We start from the raw sequence: 24541 nt of genomic DNA, 5'->3' as shown, positions 1-24541 counted from the left end.
TGGTTAGTGTAGGAACTTTCTAGTAGGATGTTCTGAGGCAGAATTTTTGGCAGGATGCTTTTTTTTTTTATGCTAACCATTTTAAGACATAGGAATATAATTGACCTATTATTATTATTCTGTACATGATGGTGAGCAGGAAATAACAATCACTTACATTTCCACTCTGTGGACTGAAATATTCTACAATGAATTCATATAGAGGTGAACCACCTTTATGTATACTAGGACGCCAAGAAAGATGGACAGTTGTATCTGTAACACTGCTGATTTCAGGTTGGGATGGAGCTCCAGGTAACTGGTTTTGTTGTGGTGCTCGATGGTATTGCACATTAGTTGCTTCAGGACCTGAAAGAATGAAACAAAGTGCTGTTAGAAATACATCAATATTTGGAAATTATGTCATTATATTATATTGTATTTAAACATAATCTAAGACCGTAAAATAGCTCTAAAAAATGGTTGATTACTATCTCTTAACCACGTCCAATGTAAAATTTATTACTATAATTAGAGGTAAGAAACAATGTAAACTGAACAAGTATTCCATTAGGTTGCAATGCTGAGTTCAAGCCTTCCAATGGACATGATAAGGTCATTAAGACAAGCCAATGAAACAGACTCTACATGGCTGTTCATTTGCTAGAAATACCAGCCAAATCTACCTACCATCTTAAAAACGAAAAATACATTAGATAATTTAGATTTGGATACATTATGACTTTTAAAAATAGACAGCAATTGTAAGGTTTTCTATCTTGGGTTTATTGGATGTGGATGATCCAAATCCACAATAGTATCAGCAACAAAAACAATGAAAGACAATGTCTACAATTGTCTTAGTCAACTGAGTCAAAACTGTTACGTTTTAGATATTTTGTAACAGTGTTTTACATTTTTTTTTTTTAACAGAAAAAAGAGGTTGCACCCTTAAACATTATTACATAGCTTCTGAGACTAGTAAGATTGATATGGTTCATGGTGCTCTTGGACCTGCAACTTGATGGCAGTAGGAAAAACATGAATTGGGGAGGAATTCCAGACAGATTGTGTTCCAGGAAGGACTAGATGTTGTAGTTAATGTAGGGCCTAAGAGGAAAAGGACTTGGAAGTGCCATAGTGGAGGTGGTATGTTACAATTTCAAGTCACAGACAACTGCATTACACGTAGAAAAGATAGAGAAGACAACACATCTGTGGACCTTGGACTGGAGAATGTTGGTAAGTGAATCCATGCCAAACTTGATATGCACAGGTAAAAAAGAAAGCCATCCTTTGTTACTAAGACGCAACCAAAAGGAGTAGAATTAAGCAATGGGGTTGCCATGAAATTATAAAACATTTTTCACCGCAGCTTCTTTGGACTGTCATTTGCTGACCAACAACTGAGTCATGAAATATCAAAGGTTTTATTCAAAATGATTTAGTCATATTATTCTAACTGTGATTACACATTTTTATATATCACGTGAAATGACTGTGTGCTTTCAATTCTTTTTTATTTTTTTAGCAATCATTTCCTGACAAAAACAAAAACCAAATAACAATTTTCACACAATCAAAATCAGTTCCAAACAGTTTTCCTCTTCAGTTGATAATTCCAAGAGGAGTCTGAATCAACCACAGATCAAGCAGAATGTATTTGTTCTCAAGAAACCTAATTTCTGATATGTCAACAATTGAAAATTTCCCAGCAGACATAATCTAGAATATTGATTTATTTTGGCAAGCCACAAGGGACAGTTGGCAATTGTTATATATATTTCCCTGATTCACAGTGGAAAGCCACAGCGAACTGAACATGAAACAGAGAGATAATGATAAAGACACAAGAAAGTATCTCTATTCTTATATTTTTTCTTAGCTTAATCAATAAGAAGGTGCAGTGCCCATGACCTTTGTTGGCCTTCTGAGACTGTATATATACAACATATATTAATCTTGAACATCTTGTAGTTCAACATCAACAGGAAAATTTGAGAGGCAAGAAAATTTTGAAGGATAGATGTTTTTCAGTGGTAAGGCTGAGAAACGGTAAATGAAGAATCTAAATACAGGTTGCAACAGAGTAGGAATAAGGAAAGGAAAAGAGACAGGTGTGTTGACTGGGTTTTGGAGGTATGCAGCTATCTAGGTAGTGCAGGGGATGTTGAAGTAGTGGTGTAATAGGCAGAAACAGAGACAACAGCATAGCTGTAATCCAGAAGTTGTTGGTGAATGAGTCTTAGTCAATCAGTCAGATGGTGTTTCTTCAGATGTGATCTTAAATGTTATTGTGAAATGACAGCAACCATCCAAAATATAAGAGTAGTACGCAATTTGGGATCTCATATATGTTTTGTGGAAGGCCAACAACTGATCAAGACTGAGACGCTTTTAGATCCAGAAAAGAATGGTTAGTCTTTGCCAAGCTGCTTTAGTCCTGTTATAAATGTAAGATCACCATGGAAAATCATGAAGGATTGTGACGTCTAATGTTTGCAAAGTGTTAATTGTCTATTGTCCAATATTAGAGAAGATAAAATACAAAGTTGTTAACATGATTATGGGTAGTGACTGTGTCTTTGTGATGTCAAAAGTAACTAGCCTTTTACATTTATTATAGTGTATTTTCAATACCTTTGTTGAGGGAAGCAGGGTAGCTTTCATGTGAAGTGTCTTAGTTGCATATGGATTAAGTCAGTGTGTTGAAGGTTAAAGAAGAGTTAAGAATGCCATCATCTGTATCACTGAACTTTCTATTATTAACCTCTTTTTACAAATCCTTAGTTCAGACACAATCTAAATGCTGATCTTTATGGTTTTTTTTTTTTTTGATTCTTTATCTCCATTATGTTTCATCCTATCTGTACTGCACAAAAGTCTGTACTTGAATAGTTCTAGTAGCATATCAATTTCTCTATGAAAAGAAATCTCTGGTCTCTTGCTTTAACTCTTTTATACCTCAACATCATGATTTTTCTTACAATAAAACATAGCTGAAAGAGAGAGAGAGGGAGTGGGAAGAAGAAAAAGAAGCCTTTGCACTTGGCTGGTGCATTATCAACCTCAAAAGAATGAAAAGTTGACATGGTAGGATTTGAACATTTGAGTGCAGAGAACTGGCACCAATACCATGAGATATTAATTCTATCTGATGCTCTTATGACTCTACAAATTCACCAACTTTTAATAAACCATAAATATTTTATAATCTGATGATTTACTTAATGTATAATTGATTGAATTATTCTCAGTACATTTCTGGTATTTTTTTTCTAAAAGACATTAGAGGAAGGAAAACAGAGATAACAGCAATTCTTGGTAAAAATCCATAACCCGATTCTTGGGGTGAGAGTTGAGTTTCTTTGTGTTTAATGAAATTTACATTGATATTTTCATCATGGATTGGGTTCCTACAATAAAAATTTGAACAGCTTTCATTCCACTTCTTTTATCGTCTAAAATAAGTATCAGACAAAATATTGGCTTCAAATTTTGGCACAAGGCCCGCAGGTTAGGGAGAGGGACTAAGTCAATTAAATCAACCCCAGTGTTTAACTGGTACTTATTTTATCGACCCTGAAAGGATGAAAAGCAAAGTAGACCTCAGAATGTAAAGACAGATGAAATCTTTACTGTGACATGTTGAATCTCCCTGAGGACTATGTTAAGAGTACACGTGTCTGTGGAGTGTTCAGCCACATACATGTTAAGTTCATGAGCAGTCTGTTCCATTGATCAAATCACCTGGAACTTTTGCCATCATAACCAACAGAGTGCCACACCATCACTTCTTTTTGATGTCCCTACCCGAATTGGTCAGACCTGGGGGACAGGCTTAACCACTCCCCCCATAATGTCTGGACTGCACTAATCAATTGATCCACCAAAATCAAGGTTTTCAAAGACACTGTGGAATCAATCCTTTATGGCTCAGAGTCATGGACCCTGACAAGGAAGTCAGAGGGTAACTACACCTGTCTCTTGCATACTTAATATCCCTTGGCAGTTGCACACAACAAACAAGATCTTATATGGGTGCCTTCCTAAGATTTCAATGGTTATAAGAAAATGTTGCCTAGCTGTTGCTGGACATGTAACGAGACAAAGTGAAACTGGTGTGCTAGTTCTGATATGGCCTTCTGATATCACTTGTAGATATGGTGATCCAAACATGACCCTCAAGAAAATCACTGAGGAAGACTTTGCACTACATGGCAGTGTCTTGATGAATGTCATGCAAGACCACAATATATGGACATGGAGAAACGTCATAGTGACACCAACTGGTGTTGCATGATTTGAAGAATGGCAGTTGTTATTGTTGTGTAACACAAGACTGACTTCCAGCCATGACCATCCCATTTTGTATTCAGGCATAATGTATCTAGGCCTACATAATCTAGTTAGATCATTTTTAAAAGTATCATAGAGTTTGGTTTGAGGGAGATTTAGCTGCTGTTTCTAGTAAGTTGCAGAACCATGTTGCATTAGTGCAAGATTTAGTTGTTTTATATTGAGCAGGTTGAGTGATGAAATAAACAATTTCTTCTTTATTTGGATGTACGAATAAAATGTGTGGTAGACGGTGGTGGTGGAGTGACAAGTTAACATTTTCCTTCTATGTTGTCTTTAAGCATAGAATTGCTTGGGAACCATTGCTCAACATAAAGACAAATGAAATCCTATCACTTTTCTATCTCTCCATCTTCTGTTAGTAATGGAGTTTAGCAGAGTGATTGAGACATTCTGAATTTTATTTCTTATTTTATGCATTCTTTAAAAATAAAACAAAACAAAGGAAAAAAAAAAACCAAAAGACAAAAATATAAAAAGATTGTCGAAAACAGTGAGTGTTTTAGTCAGAGCAAACAAAACTATTTTCTGTTTCTGCCTCTGCAAATTATCATCAGCGATGTTTTTTTGATTGACATCAACATTTGCAAATGCCCAGGCAATCTTCACTGGTTAATAGACACACACACACACACACACACAATGCATATACACACTTCCAGATTCCCACTACAGATTATTGGTAAGCACCCTTATTTCAACACCCATTATTTACTCTCACCAATTGCATCATGTATCTGTCTTTCTATCACTTTCTTCCCTGTCCGTCTGTCTCTGTTGTCTGTCAGTCTGTGTGTCTCTAGCCACCATCCACCCACCCACCATTACTTCTGTTACACACTATGCTGAGATAGAACATCAGGAACCGAAAGTATGTCAGCTTTAATGAAAATAAAGAAAACAGAATAACTACAGCAAGACTAACTGAAACAACAACAAAAAACAGTAACAATAACAAAAACAACAACATACAACAGAAATATTAACAGCAACAGCAGTAAAAAGCAAAAATTACAATGACAAGGATAAACAAAAACACATCAAACGCTAAACTAAAACCCATACCTCTACCACCAACTACACAAAAAAAAGAGAGAAAAATATGAAAACAACTCAAAAGACAAAACAAAAAAAAAGGGTCAATGGTTATAAAAATTTGCCACAACAATGCAACAGAAGTGCTTATAATATAGAAATAGATGCAATTCTTGATAACAAATAGAACTTGTTAGAGAAGAAAAATATTAAACGCTTATCAGGAAACCCAGTGGTCATAAACAGAGCAGTTATGCATGCTAATATCTTTAAATATTGAGGGCTGCTTTAAATGAATAGTGATTGTGTTGAGGGTGGAAGAAAGAGAGAACTCTAGAATTTTGAGGAGCTGCTGAAGCAGAAATGGCAGCAGCTGACAGAGTCGTCACTCTACTTGATGTGAACAGCTGCAATTTCTCGGCTGCCAAGCATGGTCTTAATGCACTCTGACGTGGTAAAGTGTTTCTTAATGCGTTACTGACAGGCTGGAATGACCCCCCTGATGCAGAGTGACAAAGTGGAGCAACCTTTAGGCTTGCAAAATGTGAGAGGTGGATTGGATGGGTGGAGTTATGCAAAGGGTGCATACCATTATATGTGCTGAAGTATGAAATTTTGTGTCTTGCTAAATGACAGACATGAAAAAAGGTCATTGGTAATGGGTTAGTTTCCACCATCAAATGTCAACCAACCGAATCAAATATATATATATACCTACAAACACACACGTACATATATTTACAAAGATATTTAATTCTGTCAACTTACATAATATATATCCACACACACAGATGTGTGTATGTCAGCATGTACACACATACAAATTGGTGACAATTTCTGGGCTTTACCCAAGTGGCCTGGGTTCAAATCACAGCATGGATGTGTGTATGTGTGTGTTGGACAGTTTGACAGAAGCTGGTTAGACAGAAGACTGTACCAAACTTCACTGTCTGTTTTGGCATGGTTTTTATGACTGGATGCCCTTTTTAACACCAACAACATCCATTAAATGATGATGTATGTATGTGTGTGTGTGTGTGTGTGTGTATATATATATATATATATATATATATATATATATATATATATACACACACACACACAAATATATATATATATATTTGTTTACACACACATACATACACACACAGATATATACATGCATGCAACCTTGAAAAACAGGAAAGGAGTAGAGATAGGAAGAGCCCCTGGTTGTAAAAGCATTGCCTCAAATAACTCCTTGCACAGCCCAAACTAGGAAGGTAAAATTGATATTAAATGAACAAATCACACACACACATGCATATCATCAAATTTTACTGCACACTTTTTCATCCTTGCATAGGCTGGACAAAACTTCTTGAGGTAAATCTTCTGTGACTGGAAGTTCTATCCGGGCACCAGCAAAGGCATCTGGCAATAAATGTTGCTCCAAATAACTTTTCACCAAATAGGAAAAAGGATTGCGTGAGCATACAGATACACACACATTTCTGCATAAGTGTATGTATGTGCATATATCTTTTATCTTCTAGTTTCAGTTATGAAACTAGGGCACCACCTTGAAGAATCTTTAGTTGAATGAATTGACTCCAGTACTTTTTTTTTTAAGCCTGATATTTAGTCCCTCTGTCTTTTTTGCCAAACTGCTAAGCTACGGGGATGTAAACCCACCAACACCAGTTCTCAAATAGTGGTGGGAGACAAACACAGATACATACACAATGAGCTTCTTTCAGTTTCCATCTAACAAATTCACTTGCAGGACTTTGGTCAGCCTGATGCTATAGTAGAAGACACATGCCCCAAATACCACACAGAAGGACTGAACTCAGAAACATGTAGTTTGGGAAGCAAGCTTCTTACCACACAGCCACACCTGTACCTATGCCTAATACACATTAAATCTTTATACATACATACACAAAGCTGTATATACAGTTTATGTAGGCAAATATATTATGAGAAATGGAAACTGTACTTACTTGGTACAACTAATGATGCACTCCATATAGTTTCACCAGTTTCACTAACAGCACGGCAAGTATATGTAGCAGTGTCAGAAAAATGGAGATCTGCAAAAGATAAAAACAGAAGTTCAATTACATGCTGGTTCAACAGAGGAATCTGTTGTGTGAAGTCTTCTAGAAAATCTCTCTTCAATCATACGTTAACATTTTAGAAAGAAGAATTATTCTAGTAGATTCAATAATGTAGCCTTAGATGCACAGGCTGAATACACCTTCAGCTTTACATACCTCCCAAAAATAGAAAAATATGTTCATGACTAGAACATGTTTCATCACAGGCCAAGTCTATCTGAGATGAACTGGGGCTCAGCAACAATAATGAGCGGAAAATCAATATCATACTACTACTACTACTACTACTACTACTACTACTACTACTACTGATGTTGATGATGATGATGACGATCTCAAATTTTTGCAGTAAGCCAGTAATTTCAGGGAGGAGATAAGTCAATTACATTGAGTCCCAGTGTTCAAATGGTACTTCTTTTATTGACCCCGAGAGAATGAAAAGCAAAGTTGACCTCAACAGAATTTGAACTTAAAATGTAAAGACTAATGAAATGCTGCTAAGCATTTTGTCCAGCATGCTAATGATTCTGCCAACTGACTGCCTTAATAATAATAATTATAAAAATGATAAAAATGGGAGCTGAGAAGTATATTAAGCAACTCCCTGGTAACTCCAATCTTCATGAACTACAAAAGATAACTTTGATGGGTACAGCCTATATACTATGGAAAGCTCTCTCCATCTAAAATGGAATAAATGTGGGGATGATTTTAGCACGCATAGCAAAACAAAAGTGCCCTTGCTACTCTTGGCCTCCAGAGGATGTCTGGTACTAAGGCAGCTGAATTAAAGTTATAATGAAAGGAAACCATAAAGGGGTAAGTTGATTGCATTGACTTCAGTGCTTGACCGGTACTTATTTTATCAACCTGAAAAGGATGAAAGGCAAGACCAACCTCAGCAGAATTTGAACTCAGTGGAATTTGAATGTAAAGATAGACAAAATGCCACTAAACATTCTACCTAGAGTGCTAAAGATTCTACCAGGCCATTGCCTCACTATAATAATAATAATAATAATAATAATAATGTTTTGATTTGGTATAAAAGATGGGCTACAGCAAATATTGTACTCAATACCACAGGTTTGCTTGTCAGTTGTTTGACTTTAACCAGTTGAGCATGTCCCTTAGTGGCTGACAATATGTGCATCTCTGATCATGAGCAGAAGTAGTTGGTGAGCATTATAACTATGTGTTGAGAGGAATTCTTTTGGAAACATGGGTGTTTTGTTCATCATCCTTAAACAAATATTATTCAGGGACCTTTTGAGTGGGATGGGCTACTCGACCTGATGAAAATTCTAACTGGACCTGCAAAGTCATGTACAGTTTATCTTGAAATGAGATCAGCATGTTCCACACATATAGCTGTGATGCATGTGCCTGGTGTACCCTTATCAGACAGGTAGTCAGATGGGTATATTGGACTTTGTATACTTGCACCCCAGAGTCACTTTGATGGAATGTGCTGCTCTCTCATTCAATAATAATAATATAGAAATTATCTCTAATTTAAATTGAAGGCCAGCAATGTTTGACGGCAGGGGTTAGTCAATATCATCAACTTCAGTACAAAATTAGTATTTTATTTTATTGACTCAAGGAACATGAATGACAAAATTAAACTCAGCAAAATGTCTAGAAGAAATACTGCAAAGCATTTTGCCTAATGCCCAGTGTTTCTACCACTCCACCATATTTGTGTCTACCAAGATGTATTTTGGTGAACCAATAATAATTCTTTTTATATTGTCTCTTTGTGGTCTGCTGAAAGACTTAATTAAACCCCTTTAAACTAACTCCAGATTGTTAGTCTATCATTAGATGAGACTTAAAACAAACATAGCCTTATTTTCAATATAGTAAGAACAACTTTATCTTCTATATAATTGTGTTAAGACTTGCTAGAAATGAAACAACAGCCTTTTCTTCCATAACACTGTGTAACACAGCTTTTGTCCCTGGGTAGCAACTGTTATTTCCTATTTGCTTACCCCTAGAAAGTATGAAAAATGGCTAAAGCTCCCCACTACTCCTGCTCATGATCAGAGATGCATATATTGTCAGCCACTAACAGTAGAGCTCAAGTGGTTATGGTCAAGCAACTGACAAGCAAATCTGTGGTATTGAGCAGAATATATTTGCTATAATGACATTTCTGCTTCAGTGCTGAATCTGTCTGTTTTGAAACATTGATGTTCAGGGCACAGAAGTAAAGTTTGAAGAGAATAGTAGTCATTTCCTTTGATTTCTAGATAGAAGCAAATAGGAAATAACACTTACTGACCAAAGACAAAAAAAAAGTCTTAAAATTTTGTTACATTGTGCCTCTTATTAAAAGAATACAAATAATGCTGTCCTAGTTATAATGCATTTGATAGAAACTAAGGCAGAATTGTTATCTACTCACAGGTGTGCTGGACTATGACAGCTGGAGCTAAACAAAATAATAACAAGTACCAAACAAGACTAGGATCAATCAGTTCAATCACATATGATCTGTATTCACACTGCAATTTTCTGAGGTAAGTTGAAAACCAAGATAATATTTAGAAAAATTAAATATTTTTAACACACCATACCAGTGCACATGTATTGATTTGCAATAAATCCAATGTGTGTGTCTATCTCTGTTCTAAAGCAATATTAGTACTAATTTTTCTTTAAGTATAATACAATTTTTAAAAAGTAGCTGATATGTTACAACGCTTTTAGTACCTTATGTAATTTTACCAATCCACTGGTACTTTATTGGTCCCCTGCCACCAATGCATGAAAGACAATGCTGATTTTGGCAGGATTTGAACTCAAAGCACAAAGAACCCAAACAAATATTGCTAAGCATTTTATCTGATTCTCTAATAACTCAGTAAATTGCCTGTCATCCTATGCAACTTTAACACCCAATAAACAGATAATCTGTAACACCTAAAAAAAACCCCAATCATTTGTAACTCATGCATAAGTATATCATCATCATTGTCATTTAACATCCATTTCCCAAACTGGCATGGGTTGGATGGCTTGACAGGAGCTGACCAAATTCCCTAGTCTATTTTGGTTTTGTTTTACAGCTGAATACCCTTCCTAACACCAACCACTTTAGAGTGTATTGGATGCTTTTTAAGTGGCACCAGCACCAGTGCATTTATGTGGCACCAGCACCAGTGATTTTTTACGTGGCACCAGCACGTTTTTAACATGGAACATTGTAGAGGACAGAACATCTTGAGTACAAATATATGTAAAATAATAATGAACAAAAGAAAAAGTAGCATGTTTTTTTAAAGATTAGGATGAAACTATTTCACTCTTACCTGATATTTTTAGAGATCCAGTTCCAAGTAACATGAGTCTTGGATTGTTCATCTGCAAAGGACGACCATTACGGAGCCATTGTATTGTAGGCATCGGATCGCCGTGTGCCTGACAAGGCAATACAGCATCCGTCTTTGCCTGCAATGTCTGATTTTGCGGGCCCATGTTAATAATAGGAGGTGGACGCATATCATCATCGGGGATTTCAGGATCAAGTTCTGCAATCAAACATTGTAAAAGATTATTATCAAAAAAAGAGAACAGTGAAAATGGAGGCAGAATTCATAATATTACAGACTAAAAATAAACTGGTTATACTTGGAAAATTAATTTCCAGGTGTAGAGTAGTTTCATTCACAGTGAATTTACACTTACACCACAATGACTGAAATTTGTAATTGCACCTAACATGGGCACAAAGCCTGGATTTTGGGAGCAGACGGTTAATCTTTAAAGTGACCCAAGTACTTTATTTTACTGACCCTAAAGGGAGTTGAACACAGAACATAAAGAACAGTAAATAAATTCTGCAGGGTATTTTATCGGATACTTAACAATTCTTCCATTTCACTAATGATGATGATGATAATAATAAATAATAATAATAATAATGATAATAATAATAATAATAATACACCAGGTGACATGTAACATGAAAAATGCTAAAATATTGCTACAAAAATTACCCAATGATATCAGAGAGAAAAAAAAAGGAAAAACAAAGGAAGCCATAAAAACAATTGTGAAATGTTGGAACAAAACTGATTATGTAATACTCATAAAAATTTATATCTGTTTGTCACACATTATAAATGTTTACAATATCCAACATTTTCACAGCATGTGTAAACATGATCACCAGAATTACAACTCCTATCAACAACAGAGTGCCTCCACCTTCCACCAGCAAACTCAAGAAATGAAAAATAATAATAGCTGTATCATTCAGCCCATAGATAATAATTGGAAAGTGCATACTTTGAACATATTACACAGAAAGTACCAAGAATTATGTATACAAAACTCTCCAACACCAGAAATAAGTGAAGCAGTTCTCTACGAAAATAATGACAAAGTTCCTTACAAAAATGATGACAATTTAAATATAGGGCCAAATGTTACTCCTCATCATCATCGTTTAACGTCCACTTTCCATGCTAGCATGGGTTGGACGATTTGACTGGCGAAACCAGATGGCTACACCAGGCTCCAATCTGATTTGGCAGAGTTTCTACAGCTGGATGCCCTTTCTAACGCCAACCACTCTTTCAAATAAAACTGAAAAAAGGAATATAGATAGACACAAGAAGAATATGTTTCTATTCCTATATGTTTATTTGCCAGTGGTTAGCCACCATCAAAGCAAAAATACAATAGTATATTCCATTCAAGTTTGGAAGTAAAATAACCCAGATCTGAATAAATTGCTGAACTCCAACAAAGTACCTAGCTTAAGAAAATACATTCTCAGAATGAAAAAATATCAGAAATTGAAAGCACATTTATAAGAAAGAATACATTACAAACATGCATTTAATCATCACAGAATACCTATCAAAGATATAAGTACTGAGAATGTAAAATATGAAGATAGAACTAACATGAGCAGCACAAAACAATGCAAAGAACAAAACATGGCAAACCCATACCTTAGGACTGCACAAAAATGACCCAAAAGTACTAAATCAGAACCACACAAATGATAATATAAATGAAAAGGAATATGAAGTAGATCTAAAAATTGGAAATTCTGAAGGAGGAAATCATGATTATCATACTCTCGGACTGAGTGTAATTCAAAAATTAAAAGCAGTTCAACTCCACTGCAAAATAATTCTACAAAGAACTTGAAAAAATAAAAGAGAAGTCAATGCAACACCAACAGCAAGAGGAGAATTTTGGGAAGGAGTATGGGCTATGAAGGAATCGCCCTGGAAAATATTCAACAAAACAAAACACAGCACTTAACCCAGGTACTGCAAACAATAAACAAATGGAAGGCACCAAGATATGACAAGGTCACCAATTTATGGTTAAAATATTTAACAGAAACACAAATAATATTGGCAGAGAAATCTAATGAGGTACTGACAGAACCAGAGACATCTGAATGGCTCATAAAAGGAAATGCCATCTTAATCCCCAAATCTACAGAAACCACAAACCCATGAAACTACAGATTCATAACATGTTTCTCAACAACTTATGAAGCCTTAACTACAATAATAGCTGTGTGTGTGTGTGAGAGAGAGACAGTGAGTGAGAGTGTGTGTGTGTGTGTGTGTGTGTGTGTGTGTGTGTGTGTGAGAGAGACAGTGAGTGAGTGTGTGTATGTGTGTGTGTGCACAAGCACACACAGATATCTGGAAGAACCTATTTCCAGAAGAACAGAAGAATGCTGCAAAGGCTCATTTGGTTCTGAACATCAATTATTGATCAATAAAGCCATAACTGAAAACTGCCAAAGGGAAAAGAAAAGTCTGAACAGAGCATTTTGACAGTATTTACCAGACATAGAAACAATAACCACGAGTAAGGTAACAAGCCTAGAAATGACAAGCAGTTCTGAAGTTACAGACAAAAAAAAAGGGGGGGGGAATTATAAAAACTAAACCCATACCCAATTAGAAGAGAAACATTCTTAGGAAACTCCCTCTCTCCACTATTTTTCTATCTAGCATTAATACCTTTAATTGACATGTTAAACAGAACAGAATATAAATACAACTTCTATAGCAAAACAATCAACATCTCTTGTATCTGGAAAGTCTCAAGTTATATACTGCAAATGATAAACAAATGGAAACACAACTACAGATAGTACAAAGAAATCAAAGTGAGACTTGCCATAGAAAAATGTATCAAAGCAACCTTGAAAAGAGGAAAACCAATTAAGATATATTTGAACTCAAAATGCAAAAAGACAGAAGAAATACTGCAAGGCATTTTTCCTGATGCTCTAATGATTCAGTCAGCTTGCAGCAATAATTTCTAACTTCCTTGCAAAGCCACACATTTTGTATGAGATTAACCTCAACTACATTACAACCATAAATATCTCCTAGATTATAAGGCTAATATGGTTTCATGGTTATATTCAGTAGAAGAGCGATAAATATACCAGGATAGGATACAACTAATCACAGGTAATATTCTAATATCCCATAATGATCAGGTTCCTATTCTTATCAGTTTAGTGAACTGAAGTATTGAACAGGAGTGAAGTGAGAAGCTGAGTCATACAGTTTTAATTTCTGAAAAAAAATCTCTATCACACGTATTTCAGAATAAGTACAATGGAAACCTATTGTAAAGACATCAACAAGATATTTTGAAGTATGTTCTAGAAAACAACAATATTAGGCTTAGTAAATACTGCCAGATCATCCTCTGAAAATAATTCTTAAACTGAATTATTTACATACATATTTTTCAAGAATCTGACACATAGGTGCAACCATGGCTGTGTGATAAGGAGCTTGTTTCCCAACTACACAGTTTTTGGATCAGTCCCACTGTGTGGCCCCTTGAGCAAGTGTCTTCTACTATATCCTTGGGCTAACCAAAACGTTGTGAGTGGATTTGGTAGATGAAAACTGAAAGAAGCCTGTCATATATATATATATATATATATATATATATGTGAGTGTGTGCCATTGTGTATGTATTTGTTCCCCACCATCGCTTGATCACTGGTATTGGTGTAAGTCCCTGTAACTTAGTGGTCCAGCAAAAGAGACCAATAAAATAACTACTAGGCTTTTAAAAATAAGTTCCAGGGCCAATTTGTATGACTAAAAAACCATCAAGATGGTGCCCCAGCATGGCTACAGTGAAATGATTGAAACAAGTAAAAATTAAAAGAGAGACAAAAGATATGTTAGCATAGGAGTTAAAACTTGAATTCCTATTTAGACATAAAGAAATGTATAATTCTTATTACTTAAAAGATTGTTTATTAGTAGTGACATGAAAATTTACATAGTTTCTGATGTCATGCTAGTTAATTAATACCTTATTAGATAAGGCAAATAAAAATCTTAAAAACTGAATAATTATTCACTAAAACTGAAAAATAAGGCAAAGTTTTAAACTTTTTTTTAGAAAGTAGATTGACCGAAACAAGAAGAATTTATAAACCACTTTGCTTTAGGTAGATTTAAAATCAAACTAAATTTGAATATTTATAGGATTCTAAGTTCAAATTACAAGTCTTTTGAAATGTTTTAATTATACAATTTCCTGTTAGTTATACACTGATAATTACTTTTGAATTTTTAAAATTGTTCTTTAGAATAGCAATTTTTTCTCATTTAAACTTCATTAACATTCCAATTACTATGAGTTAAACAATTTCACTTTTCAAATTGAAAAATTATTGCTCAGATTACTCAGATTCAATTCTTGATTATGATAACAACCAAGTTTAAGGTTGGAGATTGGGTTTTAAGCTCAATGTCTCAACACCTGCCACATAATGATTTAACACTTCATACAACATTTGTAATGTAATTCCAAATCTGTTCATGGATTAATGCAACGTTTTATATATATCCCTTCATTGTCACTTAAACCTTGAATCCTCTCAACAGCATGTCATGTTATATACTAAGTGCACTCAATCACCTCATTCACCTACATCTTATTCATCAGCAGTATGTCCATTACACCACACACACACACACACATACATGTGGACATCCTTTATATTTGTGAAAACTGAGTGCAAATACTGCTCTGTTAACTTCATTGTTCCACGAAGAAGAATTCTTAACACTGCAATTCTTCTCCTAGGATAACTAAATGAAAATAGAATATGTGTATGAATACAACACAGACACATGTATCATATGTGTGTTTTTGTGTGTTTGTGTATGTGTAAGATGTCTGCCAAAAGACTTGTAAGAGGCTAGTGAGATTACAGGGATGCAGTCAAAGTAGGATTCTTTTAATAGCCAATGATAGCTTTCCACAGACATGAATGGACAGCCATCACATATGAATACATGTACACACACACACACATGTGTATACTGATAGATGCATAAAATTTTGTACTTGCCTCGAACTGTAATGTGAACTTTCTTATCTTTGCTGCCAGCTGCATTATATGCATGACATGTATACTCGCCAGCATCTTCAAAACGCACTTGTCGAATATGTAATGTTCCATTTACATCCACTGAAAATCGGCCTAAATCTCGATTTGGAAACATAAGATCCTATAAAAGAAGAGAAGGAGAGAAAACTATTAGTCATATGTTGAGATTTGTATTACAAATTTTCTGCTATGATTAAATTTAATTATTTTATTTCAATCAGAAAATTGCAGAAAGAGAATAAAACCTTGATGTCAAAGGTTGGTGACAAAAACTAAAATTGGCTGCAGGGCATCACAGAACCTTTGTGGTTCTAACTAAAACAAGAAAACACCACCAGCAAAATAATATCAAAAATAACAGTAACATTGGGTAACACATTTAAAAAATTTTCTTTTGTCTTTGGCCAATAAGTGTTATTTCCTATTTGTTTCTAATCTAGAAATCAAAGGAAACAACTATTCCCTTCAAACTTTGCTTTTGTGACACTGACATCAATGTTTCAAAACCGAACTATTTTCCATTACATTTCACACAGATTCAGCACTGAGTTGCTGAAGTAGAAATATCATTATAGCAAATATTCAACTCAGTACCACAGATTTGCTTGTCAGTTGTTTGACCTTAACCAATTGAGCTTGACTCTTAGTGGCTGACAATATGTGCATCTCTGGTCATGAGCAGGATCAGTGGGGGAGCATCTGAGCCATGTGTTGAGAGGGATTCTTTGAGGTTTGAATAAATGTCACAAAAGCAAAGTTTGAAGGAAATATTAGCCATTTTTCATACTTTCTAGAGGTAAGCAGATACGAAATAACAGTTGCTACCCTAGGACAAAAATCGTGTTACACAGTATAATTTAACCAAACAAATAATGCAAAACCAAAAACTATTGAATAAGAGAGAGTATAAGAGTGAAGCAACAACAGAGACCATCATCAGTGAAGGATGAGGAGTAGTGATTATGAACACCTTTGATGATCCTCCCAAACTGATAAAATCAAGGCAGTTGACATTCATTTTGAACTCCTATAAATCTTAATTTTTGATGCTCGTAAAAAAGATGTAGGTCAAGAAGATTGTTACCAAGAAAATATTTCACCATACAGTATTCAGATTACTTTGTTAAATACATTCATTAATTCACAATGTTTGAATTAATCCTACATTATCTCATAGCTTCAAGATTTCAAAGATGTGATTATGTGTTTTCAGAGCAACATTGTGGGGTAGGTACCAGAGGTCAGTTACAGCCAGTTTGGACATGAAGCAGATAGTGTATTTGGGCCAGATATGGCCGGTTTAAATGCTAAAGGGTTAATATAGTGTTTGAGCATTGAAGTACTGTGAGGACCATGGGTGGCAGTAAGGCTTTGAAAGTAAGCAGCTAGCTAGTTTAGAGGGGCCACTGTATAGCAGAAGTAGTGTGATCTAGTGACTGTAGCATATTAATGAGTGAATCTTTGTCAATCAGTCAAAATAAAAGATTGGACATAGACAGCTCCTCTTTGACCAAAAGTGTGCCTGATCAGGGATGAACCAGGGCTAAAACAAGCTTTATATCAATTGTAGCACCAAGAACCTGAAGCAAGATAAAATAAAGAAAACATGAAGAAAAAAAACAACTTCCAAAAACAAAAATATGCAAGAGGGGGGGGGGTTATCAGGTGACTGCTCCCACCCCATCCACCTAGTTATGGCATTTTCACAACACTCCTCCACACACATTCTGATCATCAATCAGTAACTAATGATTTCTCCAGTTAAAACAATTTATAGTTTATTGATATGAAGTAATATAAATGAATATTTTTGAGGATAATATTACTGACAAAGATGACATGGAGGAAGAAGGGAATGAAGATTATGACAGTGATGGTGATGATGATGGTGGTGATGATAAATGATGGTTCTAATAATGGTGGAAGGGGAGGAACATGATATAAAAGACATAAAATTGTTTTATGATCTCCTGGAATCTAGGTGAAATAAAAACATCAGATATGCATTGCTCTAAGCAGAAACTGCAGGAGTTACTTGAAGACTAAATCAAACTTTGCCTGCAGAAGTTGTTGGTTGAGGCTGACAATGAAATGAATTGAATGTGGGTATGATATACCACAAATTTTCTTGTTGCTTAGCTCTGTGTTGATCTTGATCAAATAGAGCCTTGATAAGATGAGAAGTGTTTCAGCCATGACCATCCCATTTATTTTTCCAGAACACTCTACCCTGGACTATATAATCCAAACAATGATAGAATGTGATGTAATAGAGATTTAGCTGCTATTTCTTGGAGGCTGTGCAACCATAGTTTCCCCTTGTTAGTGCAATGTGCATTAGTTATTATATATTTCTTTATTGCACATAAGGGGCTAAAGATAGAGGGAACAAACAAGGACAGACAAAGGGATTGAGTTGATTACATTGAACCCCCACCCTCCAGTGCGTAACTGGTACTTATTTAATCGCCCCCGAAAGGATGAAAGGCAAAGTCGACCTCAGCGAATTTGAACTCAGAACATAAAGACAGATGAAATACTGCTAAGCATTTCGCTCGACATGCTAACAATTCTGCCAGCTCACCTGCCGTCATTAGTTGTTATTCATTTCTACTCAAGGCACAAGACCTGAAATTTGGGGGGAGGGGGCCACTCAATTAGATCGGCTCCAGTACGCAACTGGTACATAATTTATCAACCCCGAAAGGATAAAAGGCAAAGTCGACCTTGGTGGAATTTGAACTCAGAACATAAAGACAGACGAAATACCACAAAGCATTTCGCCTGGTGTGCTAACGTTTCTGCCAGCTCACCACCCTCATAAGTTATTACTGAAGGAGAAATGTGTAAGGGTGACCAGAGGAGAATGAATGGCAATAAATATTTTGAAAGAGAGAGTGAGGGTGTATGCTTGTGATTCAGTTAAATATTTAAGTACAGATCTGAGTATTTTTATGCATTTTGGTTTTATACACGGTTAGATTGTATAATTCTACAAGGTTAAATGATGGTACGTGGCCTAGTGATTAGGTTGTTGCATTCATGATGGCTAGATTGTGGGTTCAATTCACAGACCAAATGATGTGTTATGTTCATGAGCAAAACACTTCATTTCAGATTGCTTCAGTCCATCTTCAATGAGTGCGATTTGTTGGCCTGCTCACCTTGCCAGCAGGGTGTTGTTATTTGATGGCTAAAATGATGCAAAGCACATTATGATCAGTGATGTGTAACAACATCTGATAGGTTGGTCAGTCACATGATCATGTGACATGGTTAGATATCATTTGTTTGTATTTACATACATGCATATAAATATATATATATATATATATAGGTACAATATAAGTGAATGATTAGAACGTTCACTTTGCAACAACAAAGTTCTGGTTTCAATCCCACTGCATGGCATTTTGGGAAAATGTCATATTCTACAACATTGGGTCAACACATATTTAGTGAGTGCAACTGGAAATTGAATAAAAGCCTGAAGGGCAGATTGTGCCTCTTAATTCAAAGAGTACAGCCTTGTCATACACTGTGTCTAATTAATTTTGCCTGAGAATTACATTAGGAATACACACACATCTGACAAATGCTCACCATTTATAGATTCATTTCAGAGCAGGCAATGCAGTTGCTTCATCATTAAATGTTGGTGATCCAACACCCTGATATAAGTGTATGTATATATAAGCATATGAGTGTGTAAGGGGTTGAGTAGCTTCTTTTGCAATCACATGATTTAGAGTTTGATCTCACCGATTATTATTTTGGGTAAATGTCTTCTGCCAAAGCTTTGGAATAACCCAAGCAGAGAGAAACGGTGTGGAAGCGAGTTGAATATACTGTACATATAATTCAAAGGGCCAACTCTATCACAATGCTTCTGCCTGAGAACGGCATTAAGGGTGTCTGAATCTGTGGAATACTTAACAACCAGCACTTTAATACAATGAGTTGGTAGTTCAGTACATCAGACAACTAGAATACACATTGTTAAAACTAGCAGAGGATCCACTTACTATTATTTTTACACATTATGTGTTTTTATTGGCTTGCTGACCTAACCAGCAGGGTGGTGTCATTTGAAGGCTAAAACAGCACAAAATGTACTGTGACCAGCGATGTGTAACAACATCTGATAGGCTGGTCAGTCATGTGATCACGTGATGTGTTTGTACACACACATACACATGAGCGTGTTAATGGATGTTCATGATATGGATGTTGTTCTTGTAGTTTGACTGCAGATCAATCCTGAATAAGCAGACATACCAAAAATATTCCAATCATACCAAAGGAATTCTATCTTGTTTTTCTTAAAACATTGTGTATCAAGGAGAACATTGAGTAATGTGACATTTCTTCTTTTTTTTTCATTTTTAAATAGTAGAATGTAACAAAATAAAAAAGGGCTACTATTTCTAGCAGGTCAAATAGCCATCATTGGTTTGTGAAAAGTGATGTTAGTGTATATAAACATATATGATATTGCATTGAAATGTGTGCAAATATATATATTCATTCCATGATTTGACTATACATATTAATGTATGATAGCATGAGTGTGTGTGTGTGTATGTGTGTGTAGGAGTTTATGCTGTATATATGTAAGTGTTGAGATGTGTGTCAGTTTGTAATTAATAGAGAAATCTAAAATTTCTGGTAAACATGAAGGAAGAAACTTCAAACAAATTCAATGAAAGGAAACTCCATACAGAGGGCGCATGACATATATTGGTGTGTGTATCTGCATTTATGCATACATGCACTTATTCACACATACATATAATCAGCCATATGTAGAAGAAAATATAAACATGACTAAATATGTACACACACACACATAAATATAGATATATATGTATACACATATATACATATATCCATACACACACACACACACACACACACACACATATATCCACACACACACACACACACACACATATATCCCCCCCCCACACATATATATATATATATATACACATATACATCCAGAATGGAAAACAAATGATAAATGAAAATGATGACACACACACACACGCATGAAGAGAGAGAGGGAGGGAGAGAAAAAGAGAGGGAGAAAGAGAGGTGGATAAATAGATAGATAGGTAAATATAGGAATATAGATATGTAGATGTACACAAGCACACACACTTACTCTAACACACACGTTCATATACATAGGCAAACACACATTTTACTACAGCAGAAGCTTAATTAACAAAAGAGCAAAAGCTTTAAAGTTGAAAAACCACACAGCTGGTGAAAAACAGCCTATAAAGTTAGTGACACTAGTCACTAAGAGGTTTTAAAACTAAATTTAATTTACAGCCCAGCTGAACATCCATTAGTCAGGTGGCACGGGAATTGAAAGTGTAGGAATTCTACACACAAACACATAATAAATGTAAACACAGACACACATGTCTATAGATGTATCCATATATTTGTGGCACACGTAATAAAAAAAAAATGGAAATAAGTACTGAGCAACGATGTGTATGAGTGTGTCTGCATATATATATATGTGTGTGTGTGTATATATGTAGGTCTATATATATATAATATATATATATATATATATATATATATAATATAATACATATATGTGTATATGTATATATATGTGCATATATATATATATATATATACATATATACACAGGGTGTACCAAAAACTGTATACATACTTTAGCAGCTGATAACTCAATTGATGCTTTTTCTTCCCAGATTAAACCCATTATTGGAATTAATGATGGCAATCAGACTAAACTTTGAACGAAGGAAATTCATTCTGAACTGCCACTGGAAGTGTGAAAAAGCAGTTGAAGTGCAAAGACAGGAGGTTTCAAACAGATCCACCAATGCGACTTAAAATCACTCGAATTAGAGATAAGTTTGAGGCCAATGGAACTGTTCAGAATGTTCACAAGAAGCATTCTGGAAGACCACAAACATCGACAACCCCAACAAAGCAAGAAGGAGTGCTGGAAATGTATCACCAAAGTCCAACAAAATCTGTCAAGCAAGTCGTGAGGTAGGTATTTCAAAATCATCTGTCCAATGCATTTTGAAGCATTGTCAATGAAAAAGTTACATTCCAAGATTAGTCCATTCTATTAATGATGATCATCCAGATCGAAGAGTGCAGTATTGTGAGTGGTTTTAGGCATGATGTGTAGATGTACACTTTCCAATAAAGATTGTGTGGAGTGATGAGGCTACATTCAAATTAAACGGTTTAATTAACTGCTACAATGGCACCTACTGGGGACCTGTAAATCTGCATGTTATGGTGGAACAACATGCTAATTTACCAGAAGTTACATCATCAAGAGGATTAACTGGACCATTCTTTTTGACGCTATTGTGACTGGTCCCGTTTACTTGAACTTGCTGCAACAGTCTGTCATGCTAAGCATTAAAGAAGATTTTGAAGATGAGTAGCTTTATTTTCAGAAAAGATAGGGTACTCCCACACTACCATTGCAATGTTAGAGCCTTCCATGACAAGATCTAGCCAAATAGGTGGATTGGATGAGGGGTTACGTTGAATACTCTCCATGTTCCCCAGACCTCAAACCATTAGACTTGTTTTTATGGGGATACCTAAAAGACAAAGTCTACTCTATGAAACCTGCAACAGTTGCTTATTTGAGATCAGCCATTGAATGAGAATGCACACAGATACAAAACAAATTATTTTGGGATGTTTGCAATTCCATTGCTTCGCGTTGTATTACATATATATATATATATATAGATAGATAGATAGATAGATATACCCATTGAAATACATATAAATACACTTATTGTTTCTCTAAGAACACACATAAACTTCCTGTTGACAAAGAGTTCAGAACTCCAACTAAAGAGTATAAAACCCACAGAATTGTCTTCCCTTACACACACTTCCTGTTTTGACACAACACTTCCTGTTTAACACATAAACTCTCAGCCTTTTTTAAACACAACACGATTCTTAATTCTCTGCATCCTAATCTAAATCACAATTATCTACATGGATTACCATTGAACTTTAAAAACTCAAAGACAATATAATGTATTGGTATATTTATTTTTATTTTTTTAAATATTTTTGTAAAAAACATTTTCATTTCCTCTCTTCTTGAAAATTTGCCATGCAATGAAAGCCGGTTATAAATCCTTTTTAATCCTCCTTACGCACATCTATATTAAAATATGCTTTCAGTTTAGCATTCTGCCTTATTATTTATTATTTTTATTATTTTTTAAATTTTCCTATGCATATATATATATATTATTTATATTATTATATGATCGAATGCCATGTATCCATTCCAAGTAAGTATTATCTTAATAATTCCGATGCGCACTCTACAACCTAACTCTATTCTATTTCCTTTCCTTGTTCTTCTTCCTTTCTATTTGTCTCTCCCACCTTCACCGTTCCTCCCTCTCTCTCACTCTTCTTCTTTGACTTTCTCGTTGCTCACACATGACTAACGGCTATTTATCTTTCTTTCCTCCACTTCCTTCCTAAACACAAGACATGCTTTTGCTTGTCTCTTCTCAAAGCTCATTTTTGAATTGTTTCCAAAGAAATTTTTCTCCATTCTTCCTTAGCGGAAGAATGGAGAAAAAGTTTTTGTAGTGATGATGGTGGAGGATATCGACTCCTTACCTTTTTTTCTAAAATACACCATAAATGTTCAATAATATTGAAATCTGGTGACTGTAGTGGCCAGATAAGATGTTCGACTTCACTAGAATGTTACTTGTGTCACTCAGTAACAACTTTAGCTATGCGAATTGGTGCATTATCATCCTGAAAGATTGCGTTTCCCTCCAGAAACAGTTCCACAACCATAGCATAAATTTGATCAAATAAAATGCTGAAATAGTCTTGACTATTAATTCTGCCATGACCGGAAACCATTGTGCCGGCGAATTTCCTAGATATAGCCGACCAGATCATCACAGATCCTCATCCATGTTTAACAGTTAGAAGAAGTCAGTCTAGGTCAAATGCTTCTTTTGGCTGTCTCCACAAGTATACTTGGCCAGTGGTTGGAAATAAGGTAAAGTATGACTTGTCCGAGAAAAAAACATTCTTCCACTGCTCTAGGGTCCAATTCTGTAGGTTTTTACTCTAAACGCTTTGCAACATTTGTGTTTGAAAGTAGTGGTTTTCTGATTGCAGTCCTCCCATGAAATCTGGCCTTGTGTAGCTCCTGGTGAACAGTTTTTGTGACAAGTGGGTTCTTGAGGTGGTCATTAAACTCTGCAGTAATTTCGGGAGCTGTACTTTTGTGACCCATTCTAACAATTTGTGTAAGAGTCTGACGGTCCCTATCTGAAAGTTTTGGTTTTCTTCCGGAGTTTTGTTTCGACGAGGAGGTTTTCCCTTCTTTCTCAAAAGCTCTCATTACTTTCAAGACAGTACTTCTTGTTACACCAAACATATTGGCTGTTTTCATTACACTAGTACCTGCCATAGGAGCACCGGCAATTTGACCTCTTTGAAAGTCTGATAAATCTGTCACTTTAATGAATTTTAATTATCTTTTTCTGGTGACATCTGAAAAGTAACAGCACTTTTAGCAAAACATTAAGCAACACTAATAATAAATCAAGAAACGTAAAAATAAACA

At 35.2% G+C, this 24541-nt stretch overlaps 1 protein-coding gene across 6 annotated transcripts in view; it reads right to left on the bottom strand.

The window, feature by feature from the left end:
- LOC106876215 (roundabout homolog 1) overlaps window positions 1–24541 on the bottom strand; it is a 336558-nt gene that overhangs the window by 266169 nt on the left and 45848 nt on the right. For all 6 annotated transcript variants that reach the window (XM_014924686.2, XM_014924677.2, XM_052967770.1 and 3 more), the window contains exons 5-8: window positions 15859–16018; window positions 10796–11014; window positions 7359–7448; window positions 158–348 (exon numbers count right to left, since the gene is read on the bottom strand). In XM_014924686.2, the coding sequence (XP_014780172.1) occupies window positions 158–348; window positions 7359–7448; window positions 10796–11014; window positions 15859–16018 (660 nt within the window). The remainder of the gene's footprint in view (window positions 1–157; window positions 349–7358; window positions 7449–10795; window positions 11015–15858; window positions 16019–24541) is intronic.

Source organism: Octopus bimaculoides, chromosome 5, assembly GCF_001194135.2.
Source record: "Octopus bimaculoides isolate UCB-OBI-ISO-001 chromosome 5, ASM119413v2, whole genome shotgun sequence".
Lineage (NCBI taxonomy): Eukaryota > Metazoa > Mollusca > Cephalopoda > Octopoda > Octopodidae > Octopus > Octopus bimaculoides.
Note: the sequence above shows the minus strand (reverse complement) of the source record. Positions and strands in the feature narration are given on the sequence as shown.